At 47.4% G+C, this 16,066-nt stretch overlaps 2 protein-coding genes across 10 annotated transcripts in view; one reads left to right on the top strand and one right to left on the bottom strand.

Annotated features, from left to right (window-relative positions):
• Nucleotides 1-10,336, bottom strand: part of FIG4 (FIG4 phosphoinositide 5-phosphatase) — a 96,580-nt gene extending 86,244 nt beyond the window's left edge. For all 4 annotated transcript variants that reach the window (XR_013225212.1, XM_077302416.1, XM_077302397.1 and 1 more), the window contains exon 1: nt 9,962-10,336. Coding sequence is in view for 2 of the 4 variants with exons in the window: in XM_077302397.1 (XP_077158512.1) it covers nt 9,962-10,024 (63 nt within the window). In the remaining 2 variants the exon portion in view is untranslated. The remainder of the gene's footprint in view (nt 1-9,961) is intronic.
• A 186-nt stretch (nt 10,337-10,522) lies between these two features.
• AK9 (adenylate kinase 9) overlaps nt 10,523-16,066 on the top strand; it is a 101,489-nt gene continuing 95,945 nt past the window's right edge. The window contains exons 1-2 of one of the 6 annotated variants that reach the window (XM_077302364.1): nt 10,523-10,611; nt 11,307-11,431. In XM_077302364.1, coding sequence (XP_077158479.1) covers nt 11,312-11,431 — 120 coding nt within the window. In that variant the 5' untranslated portion in view covers nt 10,523-10,611; nt 11,307-11,311. Of the gene's footprint in view, nt 10,612-10,845; nt 10,989-11,019; nt 11,192-11,306; nt 11,432-16,066 lie in introns of those variants that run through there. The other 5 variants (XM_077302387.1, XM_077302380.1, XM_077302347.1 and 2 more) reach the window with 5 other exon arrangements.

The following is a 16,066-nucleotide window of genomic DNA, read 5'->3' on the forward strand; positions in this document are numbered from 1 at the left end:
CTCTGAGCTGGGGGCGGAGGCGCTTGACGGCAGCGTTTCGGTTGGCGGCCGCATCGTCGGTGTCCTGCCGCTCGCAATCCTGCTGTCCTGGCATTTTGCGAGCGGCAAGTCGGGCGCTGGAGCGGCAAGTCGGGCACTGGGGCTTGGGGGCGGGCTGGGAAGGGGACGGCCAGCGGCGGAGCAGCGTGGTCGTGGTGGGGGTGGGAAGGTCGCAGAAGGGCCTCGTCAGCGCGGCGGCAGCAGGGCTGGGGGGAGTGTGGACGGGTAGAGAAGGGCGATGATTCACAGCCGGGAAAGGAGCAGGGCCGCGGCGTCTTTGACGCAGCCAGGCCCACCCACGGCCCGGGGCACTTCCAAGCCTTCTCTCGGCCGGCGGAAGCAGCTCTGCCGGCCGAGAGAAGGCGGCCAGGTCCACCCCCAGGCCGAGGCTTTCCCAAGCCTTCTCTCGACCGGCGGAGCGGCCTCGCGGCGTCTACAACGCCGCGAGGCCGCTCTGGCGGCCGGGAGAAGGCAGCGCGGCCGCCCGCGCACCTGTGGCTGTGCAGGTGAAGCAGGCAATGGGGAGCCGCGCTTTGCGCGGCTCCCCATTGCCTGCTTCGGGCGGGATGGACACTTGGAGGGGCCAATCAGGAGCCGCGCTCCGAGTTTTTATCCCGGACAGGTCCCGCCCTAACTCCTCCCCACTACCCCTTACTCTTTTATTCAGTCCGTGGCGCCCGTGGCGCCACGGGCTGTGTACAGATATACATATATACTGTGGAACTGTGTGGAACTCAAGATAGCTTATAATGTAAGCAGCCCCTCATCTGTTCCCTCTTAATAAAACAGCAAGGGGTGTTGCGGTGGGCTCAGTCTGGGATTGGGGGGGGGCAACAATTGGCCCCTTGACCCTGGACTGACAAGTGGACACACCAGGACACACCAAAATTCCATCCAGTCAGCCCAGCCAGGAGCAATCTGGAGACATGGCTGCCAGTTTGCCCCTGACCACCGCAGGGAGAGGAGATTAGTAGTGCTGCCAAGGGGGATGAGAACAGAGGCTGTGCCAGCCCTTTTTGCCCCAAGGCTGTCCTAACTGTCATGTCCAACTGTAACTTTGCCTCAGAATCCTGACAGAGCTGGCAGGAGGCTGCAGAGTGCTTCCCCTCCCCCTCCCTTCAGGCCTGCTGCAAAGGAGCCTCTGACAGGCCCTGACTGAGGGAAGGAGGCCTTTCCAAGAGCAATGCACGGGAGCCTGAGGGCACTCCTTTTGAGGGTGGGGAACTTTCCCCTTCTGCAAAACAGCTGGCTGACAGGGAGGCCACAGAAAAGCCCCTTCTCACTTAAAATACTGCTCTGGCTGGGGGTTAGACACAGCCAAGCCATATGTCTTTCTTCCTTGCAACTCTGCAAATTTGAGGCCACTGCACAGTGTTATTCTGCAGACGAAACTGTTTCTTTTGTCTCCTGTTTCATCTGCACAAAAACCCTGTGCAGTAGAATACCTCAAGTCTTTCAATTCAACAAAAACCTGTGTGGGAGGCCTTAAATGTTTCTTCTCTACCACAACCCTGTTCAAAGTAGCCCTTTCTGCCTGGGGAGTTGATCTTTATACTCTGCAGGTGAGCTGTAATTCCAAGAGCTCTCCAGGCCCCACCTGGTGGTTGGCTACCCCTGGGTTGGAAATATTCCTGGAGGTTTGGAGGTGGGACTTCAAAATCGTACAATGCCTCAGAGTCCAGCCTTCAAAGGAGCCATTTCTGCCTGCAGTTGGGAGGGAGTGGTACAGGTGCGTCCCTCCTGGGCTATGGCCAGCCCTTAACAGCAACTGTTTGTATTCTGGGGCACAGAGAGGCAGACCAGCATCAGTTCTGTGAGCCTGGAAAGTGCAGGAAAATCTAAATAAATATTTACAGCCTGAAACTGTAAATAGTGAACAAGTAAATGGCTGGAGACACATGTGAACTGAAATGACTTTTTTAACCTTGGCCTGGCAAATAAAAAAACAGTATAAAAAACCTTACTAAGGTCAAGACTGCTGTGCACAGAGAGTCTTCCTCTTAGGGTTGCCAGCTTCCATGTGAGGCTCTCTACCCCACCTCCCTCATGGGGAGTCTGCTATGGGGAGAGAAAGGGAAGACGATTGGAAAATGCTTTGAGACACCTGAGGCCTGCTGGGTCACTGCGGACCATTCCCAGTTCTCTCAGACCTCTCACAGCCCCACATACCTCATAAGTTATTATGGGGAGATGAATGGAAAAGGTGTTTGTAAACCGCTTTGAGACTCCTTTGGGTAGTAAACAACAGGGTACAAAAATCCTTCTTCTAAGGAGCAACCATGAAAGAAGCATGTGGGCACATAACATTTTATCAACAGTGCAAAAATGGAGACAGAAGGAACAGGGTGGACACCTGTGTACTGTGACTACCCCATGTGTATTAGGGCAGAGGGGCATTTTGGTGTCTGTGGCCTAATTCACACAAGAAGGGAAATGACGCAGAACTGGGGGGAATTGGTTGCCATATAATCTTCCCCTAAGTAGAGTCTCCAGTCTGATTTTTCCTTCACATATCTGAAGACATGGCTCTGGAAAGCTTATCTGTAACCACTATGCCACAATTTCCAAAGGTCAGTCCTCTCCCACACTCAACGAACATTCCAAACCACAGGTATATCTCCAGACCCATGCCCTCATTTGCCACCATGCCACCACAACCTCCCACACAATACACACATTCAACCCCATGCCCTTACAGACTGGACAACTCCTCCCTTCCTCTTCCCACTGTCAAGCTCTAGTGCCTATTGTATTCTTGGATACAATGGGCTTTGCCCCTAGTTATATTCATAAAGTAAAAGTGCCCCCCCATTAAACTATGGATCTCAAGATATCTACTTCAGATATCTTGAAGTGCTAGCACTTGTGCAGTCAAAATTCTCAAGATCTTTCTCTGAAGGTTTCACATTGTAATTCTAAGACAAGAAGCTGGCATAAGCACAATAGATACAGTGTTGTGGACATACACATTACACTACTGGGCAAGAGTGCACCTACAACACTCTAGCTTAATTCCTGCCTTGCTGGTTTCCATTCCCTACCCACAATGGTCTATCAGAGCTGTACATGGAAGTTAGCTATGAAGAGTGCAGAGATCCCTGGTCTGGTGTGGTCAGAAACTGCCTTTAAGGACCTCAAGAGTCATTTAGAACTCAAAATGTGTTTTGAGAGAACAATTTTAGGAACTGGAAAGACAGTACTGGCCTTCCAGAAACCAAAAGAGTAAAAGAATACTTAAAGAAAGTGTACTAGAGCAGTGGTCCCCAACCTGCGGGCTGCGGCCCGGTGCCGGGCCGTGGCTCCCTCTCCCCGCCCCCCCGCAGTAAAAAACTTCCCAGGCCACAAGCTTGCGGCCCAGGAAGCTTCTTACTGCAGGAGGGCGGGGAGAGGGAATCAGGGCCGCGCCCGCGTATCGCGCATGCGCCATGCGAGGCCGAAATCGTGCATGTGCGGTACTTTTGCGCATGCGTGAAAGTGCCACAGATGCGCAATTTCGGCCGCGCATGGCCCATGCATGCATGCGCGATGCGCGGGCACAGCCCGCTGCCCTGACAGTCCCCAACCTCAGAAAGGTTGGGGACCACTGTACTAGAGTGTTTGAGGCCATTCTGGAACAAAAGCCTCTCCACATAAAAATTTAAGTAACTGTGAATAGCTTAAGAAATTCTCATTAGCCTAAAGCATAAGAACTAATCAATCAATGTATTTAATATGGTCATAGACCAGCAAATTTCCAACATGCAAATATAAGAAATACATTTAATATAGAAGTGAGCAAAAGACTGACTAAAATATACAAAACAATTATAATCTTAACCAGGGGTCGCCAATCCTTTTGGCATATGAGGACTGCATTAGCGTGCCCAGTGCCTATAGAGGGCAACATCTTAAACTATGTTAATAAAATGTAACAAAATTATTAACCTACTTATTTAGATCAAAAGTAAACATTCAAAGGTAAATGAAGAAATGTTAACTTTAATGCAATCCATTTTGGAAAAATATTTTACTGTGGAATCCTTTTATTAGCTACATATGCTTACCTAGTCAGTGTGATTTTTGTGGCTGTTTTCTGTTAGCCAAGGCATTGATGTCCAAATCAAGGTTTGTGACAGACATCCTTAAAATTCATGGAGAGGGGGAGTTAAAAAGTTGTGTGGCATGGGTGCCTGAGCTTTGCTGGCTAGCAAAGCACCTAGAATGGCCAAAATGCTATTACGGAGGATAAGAACAAGAGGGGGCTGACAGAAGTAACCATGGAGACCTAAACAAACAATGTTGCTATTGTTTTTTGCAAGAAAGGGACAGGATGAACAGCAGTAGGTGGTGTCTCTTGAGGCAGGAAGAACAGTATGGGCCTGAGGGCGATAGCAGCAGACAAGCAGGTTGAAGGGCTGCACAGAAAGAGGTTGGGGCCGCATGCAGCCAGTGGGCCTCAGGTTGGGGACCCCTGATCTACACAGTTATGCCTAAGAAAAAATGTTGATCAAACAATGTAGTAAACAAGAGTTTAAAATAAAAACCCAGCAATAAAAACTAAATCACTGTTGGCCATTGCTCAGTGTTAAAAGTGATCGATGTTTACAGATAACAGTGCATGAGGCTCTATTGTGCCTATCATTGAGGGTTATTTCAATAGACAACTCTGTATGGTGGGAAAAGCTTTCTAGAGGCTGGAAGCGCATAAGGAGTGGCATGAATAGTAGTTTCCTCTCATCAGTCTATAAGGGGCAATAAAAGAAAATGTTGGCATTTGTTTCTATTGCCTCTGCCAAGGCTATGCCTTGATTGCACGGGGATTCTGGTAAATCTGCCCTGAACTACCACTGAGAGGAGGGCATCAAATCTTGCCCTCGAGAATGCCGATCTATGTTTTGGATTCATGATATGATGCAGAAGACAAACCCGAGCCAGATTTCAAGTTCTTGTAAAAAGAGGGTACAGTTGCAGACTCATTTTGTGTATTGATATCAATTAATTGCTTTAATAAGCTCACTCTCTAGGTGCTATTTTGGATCTATCCCAATGGATCTAAGTTTATCTACAGCTCTAATAGACCACTATGGGTAGAGAATGGAAGCCAACAAGGCAGGAATTAAGCCGGAGGGTTTTAAGTACACTCTTGCCCAGTAGCATAATGTGTATGTCCACATACTGTATCTATTGTGCTTATTCCAGCTTTTTGTTTTAGGATTACATTATGATACCCTCAGAGTATTAAAGATCTTGAGAATCTTGACTGGAAAAGTGCTAACGCTTTAAGATTTCTGAAGTAGATATCTTGAGTTCCATAGGTTAACTGGGGGAGAACTTTTGCATAATAAATTTTTAGGGCAGCGGGCATAAAGCACACACCCTCTGTCCTAAAGAAACCCAAGATGGCCTAGGTGCTTCTTTCTGTGAGGCAAGTATATGGGTGGCAAAACTGCCATTATAAGAAAAAGTTTGATATCATGACCATCAATCTTCCGCTTAGATTTCACAAAGCTATTATGAAAGCACACTTCTTTAGTTTTATAAAAGTTAATCGATTTTCTTTCTGACATTGGCTGGCAAACACTACCAGTGCTCTTATTTAAACCAACCGTGGACACCAAGAGCAAGACTACATCATCTGCATACATCAACATTGAAAGTCATTTCTCTGTGGCTAGCTTAGATGCATGAACATCTATATTCTGAAAGCACCTCACATGAATACTGAACAAACAGAAGGCTAGGAGACAGCCTTGTCTGGCTCTTCTTTATGACTGTATTGGTTTAGAGAGCCTGCCTTCACATTAATATTTTATCTGTAAGTATTCTCATACAGTCTAGCCATCAAGAGAAGGCTACTTTTTATATATTGTTGTGGTTTCCAATTTTGCCCACAGTTTTTCTCGAACGACTGAATCAAAGGCCACCTCCAAAGGCCACCTCCAAATCTACAAAGGCAGCATATAAAGTGCACTTCGACTGATGAATATATTTTTGAATTAGTAGTCCAGCACAAGGCAGTGATCTAACGTAGAATGCCCTCAAGCAAATCCCTTGCTCAATTTCTAGGATTTGTTCCTGTTCCAACCAATTACACAATTTAACACAGAGGTGTTTAGTGTAAAATTTACAAATAATGTTTATAAGACTAATGGGTTTATAGTTTATAGCTGTTAGTTTTCTTAAAAATTGGAAATATTATAAGAAGTCCCCACTCATCTCTTGAAAGAGGTGAGGTGACTGTTGAAATACGCTAGGTATAAAGATTTAAGTAAGAAGACCCTGTGTCTAATGGTTTGCATAGCCTATCATAAATGGCTCTGCCCAACTCTGAACAGGCCCACAAACAAAACTTTTCATTTAGCTCACAACTCCAGATGGTATCAGAGGATCAAAATAAACTCCATTAGTTTGGTACAAGGGATACTGATCTCCTATCCAACTTAAGGGTGAGATGGTCGCTCTCAGTTCTCCCTTCCATGGTTAATTTGGTGACTCTTACGAGCAAGTCCTGTGAGGCAGGGGTCCCCAACCCCCGGTCTGCGGCCCGCTACCGGGCCGCAAAGGCCATCGTACCAGGCCGCCAGCGGCCGCGCCTGCCTCCCCCCCTGCAGCGAGAGGGGAGGAAAGAGGCCGGCACGGCAGCCGGCGCGCCAGCAATGCTAACGCGCACGCGCGGAACTGCCGCGCATACGCGTTTGTGCCCCCTGGTGGCCAAAACTCGCGTGCGCGTTTTTGAGCAACTGCAGCAGCCGGGCCGCTGGCTCTCCCCCACCCCCGGAGGCGGTCCCCGACCAGATGAAGGTTGGGGACCGCTGCTGTGAGGCTAGGAAATAATAGACTGTGGAGCGTTTATTATTATTATTATTATTATTATTATTATTATTATTATTATTATTATTATTATTATTATTATTATTTCGATTTATTTCCCGCCACTCCCAAATGGCTCGCGGCGGGTTACAATGTCTTAAAAAACCCATTAAAACTCCCATTAAAAGACTTTAAAATGTCACAACATGGCTGCACAATAATAAGATCCCCTTCCTACCCCCATTCCTAAAAAAGGGGGGGTGGAGGAGAAGGAGGTCAACGATGTTCAAGAAGCCCGGGGGAGAGCAGTCGATGTACCCCGGCAGCCCCAGCCTCAACCATAGACCTGGCGGAAGAGCTCCGTCTTGCAGGCCCTGCGGAACGTTAAAGGGTCCCGCAGGGCCCGCAGCTCACCCGGGAGCTCATTCCACCAGGTGGGGGCCAGGACCGAAAAGGCCCTGGCCCTGGTCGAGGCTAGGCGTGCTTCCCTAGGGCCGGGAACGACCAGAAGATTCTCACTCGCAGAGCGCAGAGCCCTGCAGGGGGCATAGGGCACTAGGCGGTCCCTCAGGTATGTGGGTCCCAGTTTATTATGTGACCAGAAAGTAAACTAGCCTGGGCAGTCCCCAGGTATTGCCCCATTCAAAATGCTTAAATTTAATTTATATTCCAAGTTCAGCTAGACAGAAGCTGGCAAAATTTTCCACCAAATCTAAAGATCTTTGGCTGTTCTGGATAAATGACTCACCATTGGCAACAGGGCTAAAACCAAACTTGTTAAAGTGTCTTGTCATTGGCCCCCATTCTTGCATTTAAATCACCCCCCACGAGTACAGATGCTTTAGGCCCTTTCTGCATGCAGTATACTATGGATGAGTCTATCTTTTCCCAGATCGCCACAGTTTTTGTCTGTGTATCTTGCGGTGGTAAATAACAATTAATACATAACATCAAGCAATCAGGGAAATGCATTGCAGTGCCCACTTATTCTTCAGTTGGGATATTATGGCATTGTTAAATACATGTACCAGAAAAACTCCCACTTGCTTCAAACTGTCCTCCTGTCACAACTGCAAAGATGGAAGCCTTGATGATCTAAATCAGTGGTCCGCAACCTTCTGGTTGCCGCGGCCCGCTGCTCTGGAGTGGCGGGAGAGGACGGCCTGGGGCCCCGCGCATGCGCGGCAGCCCCAGGGCAAACGCGCATACGCGGACTGCCGCGCATGCGCGTTTGCGCAGTTGCCATGCCGGCGGCCGCAGCTCCCTCTCCCGGACCCTCCGGGCTGCCAGCAAACTGGCCGCCAAAGCGGCCGATTAGCTTGCGGCTTGGCAAGCTTCTCTCCCCCCCCCCCCGGAAACAAGAAGCTTGCCGGGCCACAAGCTAATTGGCCACTTCGGCGGCCGATTTGCTTGCGGACTGGCGAGCTTCTCGCTTTGGGGGGGCGGGAAGAGGGAACTGCAGCCCGGCGCCAAGGCCTTCGCGGCCTGACACCGGGCCGCGGCCCACAGGTTATCTAAATAACACCTTCTGAGTCCAGTTAAAATTTGTTAACACTTCTGAAGCACATAAGTCAACTAGTTCTACTATTTTCTTAAGGAGGCAGGACAGATGTTTACTCACTTCCCTTCTCGATCTCCATGCCATTTATAGCCCCCTGTATGGACATATTGTTAGACAAATCTGATTCTTCTGTAGCATAAGCTGTTGTGAAGGTAAGTAACTCTGTACTGAGCCTGTTTAATTGAATTAGAGCTCTCTCACTTTAGCATTTCAGATGCTGCTCTGGAATTATCTGAAAGTCAGTCCACTGTTGCTGTCTGAGTTCTTTCCAAAGTTAATTTCTCCACCCCCAAGGCCAGCAACTTAATTTGTGCTTGCATTTCTTTCAACAGATCAAAAATCAGGGAAATTGTTTTAGCTGTTAGGTTTGCATAATTACTTATTATGGTAACCTCTTCACATTCAGTCATTTCAGGAAGCAAGCCTTCCACCTCCTGTTGTTTGCCCTGCCTGGATTTAGGGCTGTTCACAGTCTTTGTTCCTGTTTTAAGAGAGAGTCCCGGCATTCAGAGCAGATCATGGGCCCATCTAGCCCAGCACCCCATATCTAATTGGTTAATCACTTTTTTAAAAACCCACAAATGCATGAACACAGCCAGTATTCAGAGAGATGCACTGCCTCACAATGAGGTTTCATTTGTCTACTGCAACCATTTCCCCCAACATTTTATGATTCATATTGTTTTGAACTGTTTCACCTGCTGCATTGATTCTGATTGATGATTTAACTCTCCTACTATTTCTAGCTAGACTTATTAATATGTCTTAATCAGTAGCTGAGGTGAACCTGGAAAGCTATTGGCTGACTTCCTCCTCCCTGCCTGTTCTCTACCCAGAGAGGAGGGGGAGAAAGGCTTTAAAAACACATGAAGCCCTTGGTGCCACGGTAGCCATTTTAGGTTTGGGAGTACTGCCTGTCATCACAGGGAGGAGAATAAGGTAGAGGTATTGCATATTAAGTCCAATTGCAATTAATGGTATAATGAGATTCCACACTGTGTTAATTGCAGCTAATTTCAAACTCCAAAGAAAAAATAATTTCCTCACACATGGAACAAAAAGACATGTCTAAACAAACATGCAAAAATGTATTACTAACAAAACACAACTCTCCCCTAGCCATTGTGATGACCTTAGCCATATCATGCATTCCTGCACACCTGATCTTATGTCTAAAGACAGCCAGCTCTGACAACGATCATAGGCATCTGCTTGACAATAACCTTATCGGCTAGAAAGGGGAAATGGAAATACTTGCTGTGAAAGCTTCCATGTTTGGTACTTAAGCCTGCAATGCACAGGGTGTAGGCACCCTGTTAACAACCTAACTGCATACAAGTTTATTCAGAAACAAATGCCACTAGGGGTTTTTTTTTTGGGGGGGGGGATTTTAAAACGCATCCAAAAAGTTGAGCCCTAGTCAGCTTTCCGGATACATGCTCTGAACTGCACTCACTGACCTCCCCTCGCTTTTAAAACAAATTATTATTCAGTGAAACAATCAGCATCCGCAGCGCTCATAGCTGTCAAGGAAGCAGGAGGAGAACAGCAGGCGTTGTGAGCGTTACTTACAGCTCTGGTCTCGTACAGCACCAGCTTCTGCACTGAGCTGATGAGTGGGGCCGCAGCGGGCATGGCGGGGGAAGAAGGGCCTTTCCCTCAGTGAGCTGCGAACCCCCAGGCCTGCTGGGGCGTCACTTTTCTCCCCTTTTAAGCGAGGCTCCGGCTTCAAGAACGCTACCGTCGCCAGGCGGACCGGGAGATAGTGAGGACCACAGAGCCGCTTTCTCCTCTGCTCAGCCAATGGAGTACCCAATGGAAAGGGAAGACTGAACAATAACTCCATCCACGAACAAACCAGATGCAGGAAGTGCAGCTTAGATTGTACGCAGTCGCGAAAGATTGACAAAGGCAAGAAGCGCGCAAGACCACGTGACAGCGCTTGCTGCCCTGGCAGCCATTTTAGGTTTGGGAAGACCGCCCTTCGTCACAGGGAGGAGCGTAGGGCAGAGGCATTACATATTAGGGCCAATTGCGAATGCAGGGAGGAGGAGATCCTGCGCGGGGTTAATTGCAGCCGCCGGGAAGGCGCTGGCCAATCTGAAGCGCCTTTCCTTACGGACTGCTTCTGAGTCAAAATGTTGGGGACTGGGCGCACAGCGGCGTGCAACCTGGCCCGAAGCGCCCCGGAAGCCAACCCCACTCAGCAGTCCTCCTGAAGGGTGACTGGAAGCAAATCAGTCATATTTTCTTTCAGAAGACTATATAAGCCGCCTTTCGAGGGCGAGAGATGGGGCGGGAATAAATGCTTCCTGCCAACTTGAAGGGGGCTCTTCTCTTTCGCGCCCCACCCCCCTAAAGGCGCTCCGAGGCTTCCGAACGAGCGCGCACCCCGCGAGCGTTAACAGATGCCGTGTTCAAAAATCAGCCTCGCGAAGCGGCTCAACCTCAGCTCCGTTGATTGGGTTAAACTAGCGGGGCGGTTCTAAAGGGAGAGGCGGGGCGGGAGACGGTCTCCAAGGTTACGAGGAAACACAAATCTCGACAGAACTGCCCTCCTCCCACCTCCATCACACGGGCTGCTCGAGCTCAGCTCACAGTAAGTGCTCTGTGGATGGCTTGCTGTCCGTCTGCCCTCTACTTGCGTACTTAAGAAGGCTAGCAATGTTACTGGGCTCTAGTTCGTGAAAACAATTGCTGGAATAAAATGCGGGGTGCCACCAGACTTGTTTACCAAGGCGGAATAATAACTTAACAAAGCTGGTTTTTCTTAAAAGGATAGTTATGCCCTGGGAACTGTTGGTGGGTTGTTGTTTTTAATACAGCAACATAACATTTAAGGATTGAAATGCCTGTGTGTCTCTAAAGTACACATGAAATACTGATAAATTTAATCATGTTTTTCTTTGTAATGTAGGTGTAATGATGGCATCTCCTAAAGAAGAGCAGTCCTATCCTTTTGTAGATATATATGCTGAAGATGAAGCTGACAAAGCGTTTCTTATGTCTAAGCCTACTTGCTTCCTCATCCTTGGAAAACCAGTAAGACTGAATGTTCGGTTTGCTTAGTCCGATTTGAATTTTCCAGCTATCTCAGGTTCTCAAGGGTCATTTTTGTCCTGCGGTCACTTAATTATTATTTTCTAGTGCTGTCAGCTTTAATGGACTTAACATTTGGTTTTTGACTTCCCAAACATTAACAGTGTTGATGAGGTTTTGCCTTCAACCTTTCTTACCACTATTGCCTCTTCCTCTGGGTTTTGTCTTCTCATGATGTGACCAAAGTATGATAGTCTCACTTTAGTCATTTTACCTTCTAGGGAGAATTCAAGTTTGTTTTAATCTAGAATTCACTTATTGGTCTAATATCACATTTCAAATGAATCAGTTTTCATCCGCTCAGCTTTCTTCAGTGTCCAGCTTTTACATCTATGCATAGTAATAGGGGATACTTATTATCTTGACCTTGGTGTCTGGCAACACTTCCTTGTACTTATGGATCTTTTCTAGTTCCTTCATGATTGCTGTTCTGAATCTCTGATTTCTTGGTTGCAGTCTCCCTTTTGGTTGATGAGCAAGCCAAATAATAGAAAATCTTCAAGAATTTCAGTTTGTTCATTGTGGTACTGGCAATGAGGACAAGATATTACATGAAGGACAATTCCAGATTCCTCCACTGACCTTATCCAAGGTTCCTTTATATAATTGAGAAACTGCCCTGGGGTTGGAGTGTGTCCAGCCCCAGGACAGTTTCTGGACTTGAAATCGGGCAAATCAGGGCTGATTTGACCAGTTCCTACACCACCCACCCTCCCTGACCGCCCACTCACCTGTTGCCTGTACACACACGAGGTCTCTGCAGAACTGGAGCCACTGCCTTGGGACGCCATGACTCCCACAGCAGCCCTCCGGCAGGGTCCAACAGAAGGAGGCACCGGGTTCATGCGCTGACCACCAGTGGTGAGATGGGCCCGGAGGAGAAGGCCAGCTCCTGGCTCCGGCAACTATGATGCGGTGGGCCATACTGGACACCACGCTACGCTGCTGTGCTGCCGACGGGCCGCTTGCATCCCACCCCCCCCAAACCCCATGCTTCGCACTGCCGTGCCACCGGGACAACATAGGTGCTGGAAACACTCCCCCCACAAGGAGGCCACACCGCCGGTGGCCTGCACAAGGTGCCGCCCTGCCTTCTGCACTGGAATTTCCGTAGCACCAGCTGGATGTAGGCCATCCAAGGTGTTCCAGTGAGGACCCTAGCAGCTACAGTCTGTACCAGCTGCAATTTCCGGATCAAAGACAAAGACATTGAATGGATCACTGTGGCTAAAGGGTGCTAGTAGCTTCACTTGGCATAGATGGGAAAATGTCCATTTGGCTACTTTCATGAGCTGTGCCACCATCGATAGAGAGGTGTCCAGGATCACTCCCAGATTCCTGGTGGCTGGTGCAGTGTTAAGTTGCTCCCAAGCAAGGCTTGGAAGACGTGCTTCCTGGTCTGCCCCCCGTCCTTCCCAACTACAAAAACTCTCTCTTGGCGGGGTTGAGTTTCAGGCAGTTGAACTCCAACAATCCAGCCACAGCTTCTAACATCTGGCAAATGTTTCTGGGAGAAAGTCCGACTGGCTCTATCAAGAGATAGAGCTGGGTGTCATCCACATATTGGTGACAGCCCAGCCAAAACTCCACACCAGGTGAGCCAGATGGTGCATAAAGATGTTAAGAAGTGTGGGGGAGAGGACCACCCCTTGAAGAACTCCACAAGGGAGTTAAAAGGAGTGAGATGATTTTTCTCCAACCCTCTGTGTCTGGTTCTGGAGAAAGGAGAGCAGCCATTAAAGGGCTGTCCTGCATATCCCAGCTCTGGCAAGGCAGCAGGCCAGCAACTTGTGGTCAACATGTCAGATGCAACCAACAAATCTAACATCATGAGGATGGCCGAGCTTCCCCGATCCAACTGGTGCTGGAGATAATTGGTCAAGGTAGCCAACACTGTCTCTAACCCATGGCCAGAACGAAAGCCAGACTGGTATGGGTCGAGAGCCAAAGTTTCCTCCAAGAATACTAGGAGCTGATCCACAGCAGCCTTTTCAACCACCTTACCCAAAAACATAAGATGCGGAACTAAGCAGTAGTTGGCCAGGTCTTGTGGATTAAGCAAGGTTTTTCTTTTTTATATATATATATATATATATATATATATATATATATATATATATATATATATATATATATATATATATATATATATATATATATATATATATATATATATATATATATATATATATATATAAATTTATTTTTATTGTATATAAAGCGCTTACAGAAAGATGAAAAGAAAAAGAAACAACCAGCTGGCAAAATAATTGTTGATACATGTAAGAGTATAGTCTGTTATTATCTTAAAAAGAACATATTAAGTTCCCATTGCATATTAGTCCTAACCTAAAAGTTACTGTTGTCTTTCTTAGCCAAGTAATTGTTAATACATATAAGAATACAATCTATTATTATCCCAAATAATATATAGTCAGTTCCCATTGTATGTTGGCCCTAACCTAAAAGTTGCTGCTGTCTTTCCTGAAAGAGACCAGGTAATTGCTCCACTGTTCGTCACATTCTTCAGGTGGTCGCAAAAGATGGAATTGTGCTCTTTTCCATGATGTATCTGCTGGCAGGTCTTGAAGTATTTGTGCTTCTTGATCCACCGAGTTCAGCGGCGTCGCCTGAAGCTTTTTGGGTAGAGCATTTCTTGCAGCCTTGCTGTCAGGGCCCACAAAGATGTCTCTTGATTGCTTCTTGCGTGTGGTCACCTTTGAATAGACTCTGTATATTTTGTCAATCTGAATCTCTTCCTTCTCTGAGTAGTCTTCCAGGCTTTCGGTGATTTCCTTCCTTGGGTCTGTTTCCCCAAATTCTTCCAAGACGCCTTTGATTTTTACGTTCCTAGCTTTAGATTCTACTTCCAAGGCTTTGAATTTATCTTCTGCCACTCTCTCCCAATTCTGTTGATTAACTTCCAGACATTGGATTCTCGTTTGGTGTGTTGCCAGCTGAATTGTGTTTTCATCAGCTATTTATTTCAAACTGTTGATTCTGACTGAGAGCTCTTTCTTGGTGTCTTGGATTTCCTTTTCAACATTTTTTACTACTTCCAGTATCTCTGAGTTACCTTTGCATAACAAGCGAAATAAATGTGCCTTAGTTAGTTTTTCCATAGCTCTAAACAGTCACAGATTACAGGCAGGAGGTTTCGCAAGGTCTTGCGAGAGTTCGGGCGATCAGAAATTATCAGTTTGTCAATCTCCGTATTAAGTCAGCATCCCCCGCTGAGCTCTCTTTAACAAATCTTTAAACTCTTTCTTTTGTTTGTTTTAACAAGTGTATTTATCTGGCTTGCCTCCCGTCCGAAGAAAGGATTCCCTTGTAAATTGGTTAGGGGGGAAGGAGGGGGGACTGGTGCCTGGCCTTAAAGAATAGGAAAGCAGAGAGAACTCATGGTCTTTGCGTTGATTTTATCAGACTTCGGCTCTTGTCAATCTGCAGAAGAATGCAGGATTTTATGCATCTGGTTGCTTCAAGCTTAGAAAATTATTTACGACAAGGACGCCATCATGACCCCGAGCACAGGCAGCGGTGATCCGGAAAACTCAGCCTCTGCGGATCTGTAGGACCCTCAGGATGTGGTTCCCGGTTCCTGGGGCAACCAGCGAGCGAGATTTGCGCATCCCACTCAGGTCTGCCAGGTGCATCTGCTTCTGGCCCTCTGCTTGGCTTGAGAGCTCGTCACGGAATGGGCTAGCACAGCACCATCTTCAGTCATCTCAACCAAGCTTTTTCTTGTATTTATGTACCTCTTTCCCTTCATGGCTCAGGGTGTTTTTTTCAGTAAACCACCACCCCTCCTTCAGTGCCTCAGGGAATTCCCTGGATGACAGGGAGAGATTAATAATGTCCCTGAGGGGGCCCCCTATCTGCTTGTCACTCAATTTGAGTAACCAAGATGGACAGGGTGCAAGGGGGGAAAGTAGTCGTCCTAACCGACTCTAGCAACTTGTCCACTTCAGTTAAAGAGAGCCACCTGAAGCCATCAAACACTGTCCTTCGTAGTGGCCACGGAGCCTCCAGTTCCCTTACTGTATCAAGCATGGCAGGTAGGTCGCAACAGGGCAACAAGACATTACCACAAAAAAGCTGCAACGGAAGTGGCAAAAATAATGTTTTGCCACTTTCACCACCATTTCATATACCTTCATAAGCATGCGATGAGATGTTCTCGAAGCTTCATCACGGGTCCTCCTCTACACTCAATTTAGCCATCTCACCTCCTCCGAAGTCACTAGTATACCAGGGGGCCTGTTTGAGGAGAGGGTAGCGAGAAATGCTTTTGCCTGCTTCTACCCACAGCAATTCAGAAAAAATAGCTTGCATAAGGCTGTATCTCATGAAATGTTTTTAGATAAATTAAATAATTAGGTTGGAAGCATCTTATAGATAGCTTTAAAATGTTGTGGCTAGAAATTAAGGGTTATTGGAATTTAACCTTCCCGATGGAGCTGGCCCTGATATGAGCTGTTCCCCTGGGTATGGATATGTTCTGCCAAGTATAAATCTGGGGGGTGGAAGGCTGACCCAGTGATCCCTTGCCACAGCAGAGACTCTAGGGCTGGCCTG

Source organism: Paroedura picta, chromosome 1 (assembly GCF_049243985.1).
Source record: "Paroedura picta isolate Pp20150507F chromosome 1, Ppicta_v3.0, whole genome shotgun sequence".
Lineage (NCBI taxonomy): Eukaryota > Metazoa > Chordata > Lepidosauria > Squamata > Gekkonidae > Paroedura > Paroedura picta.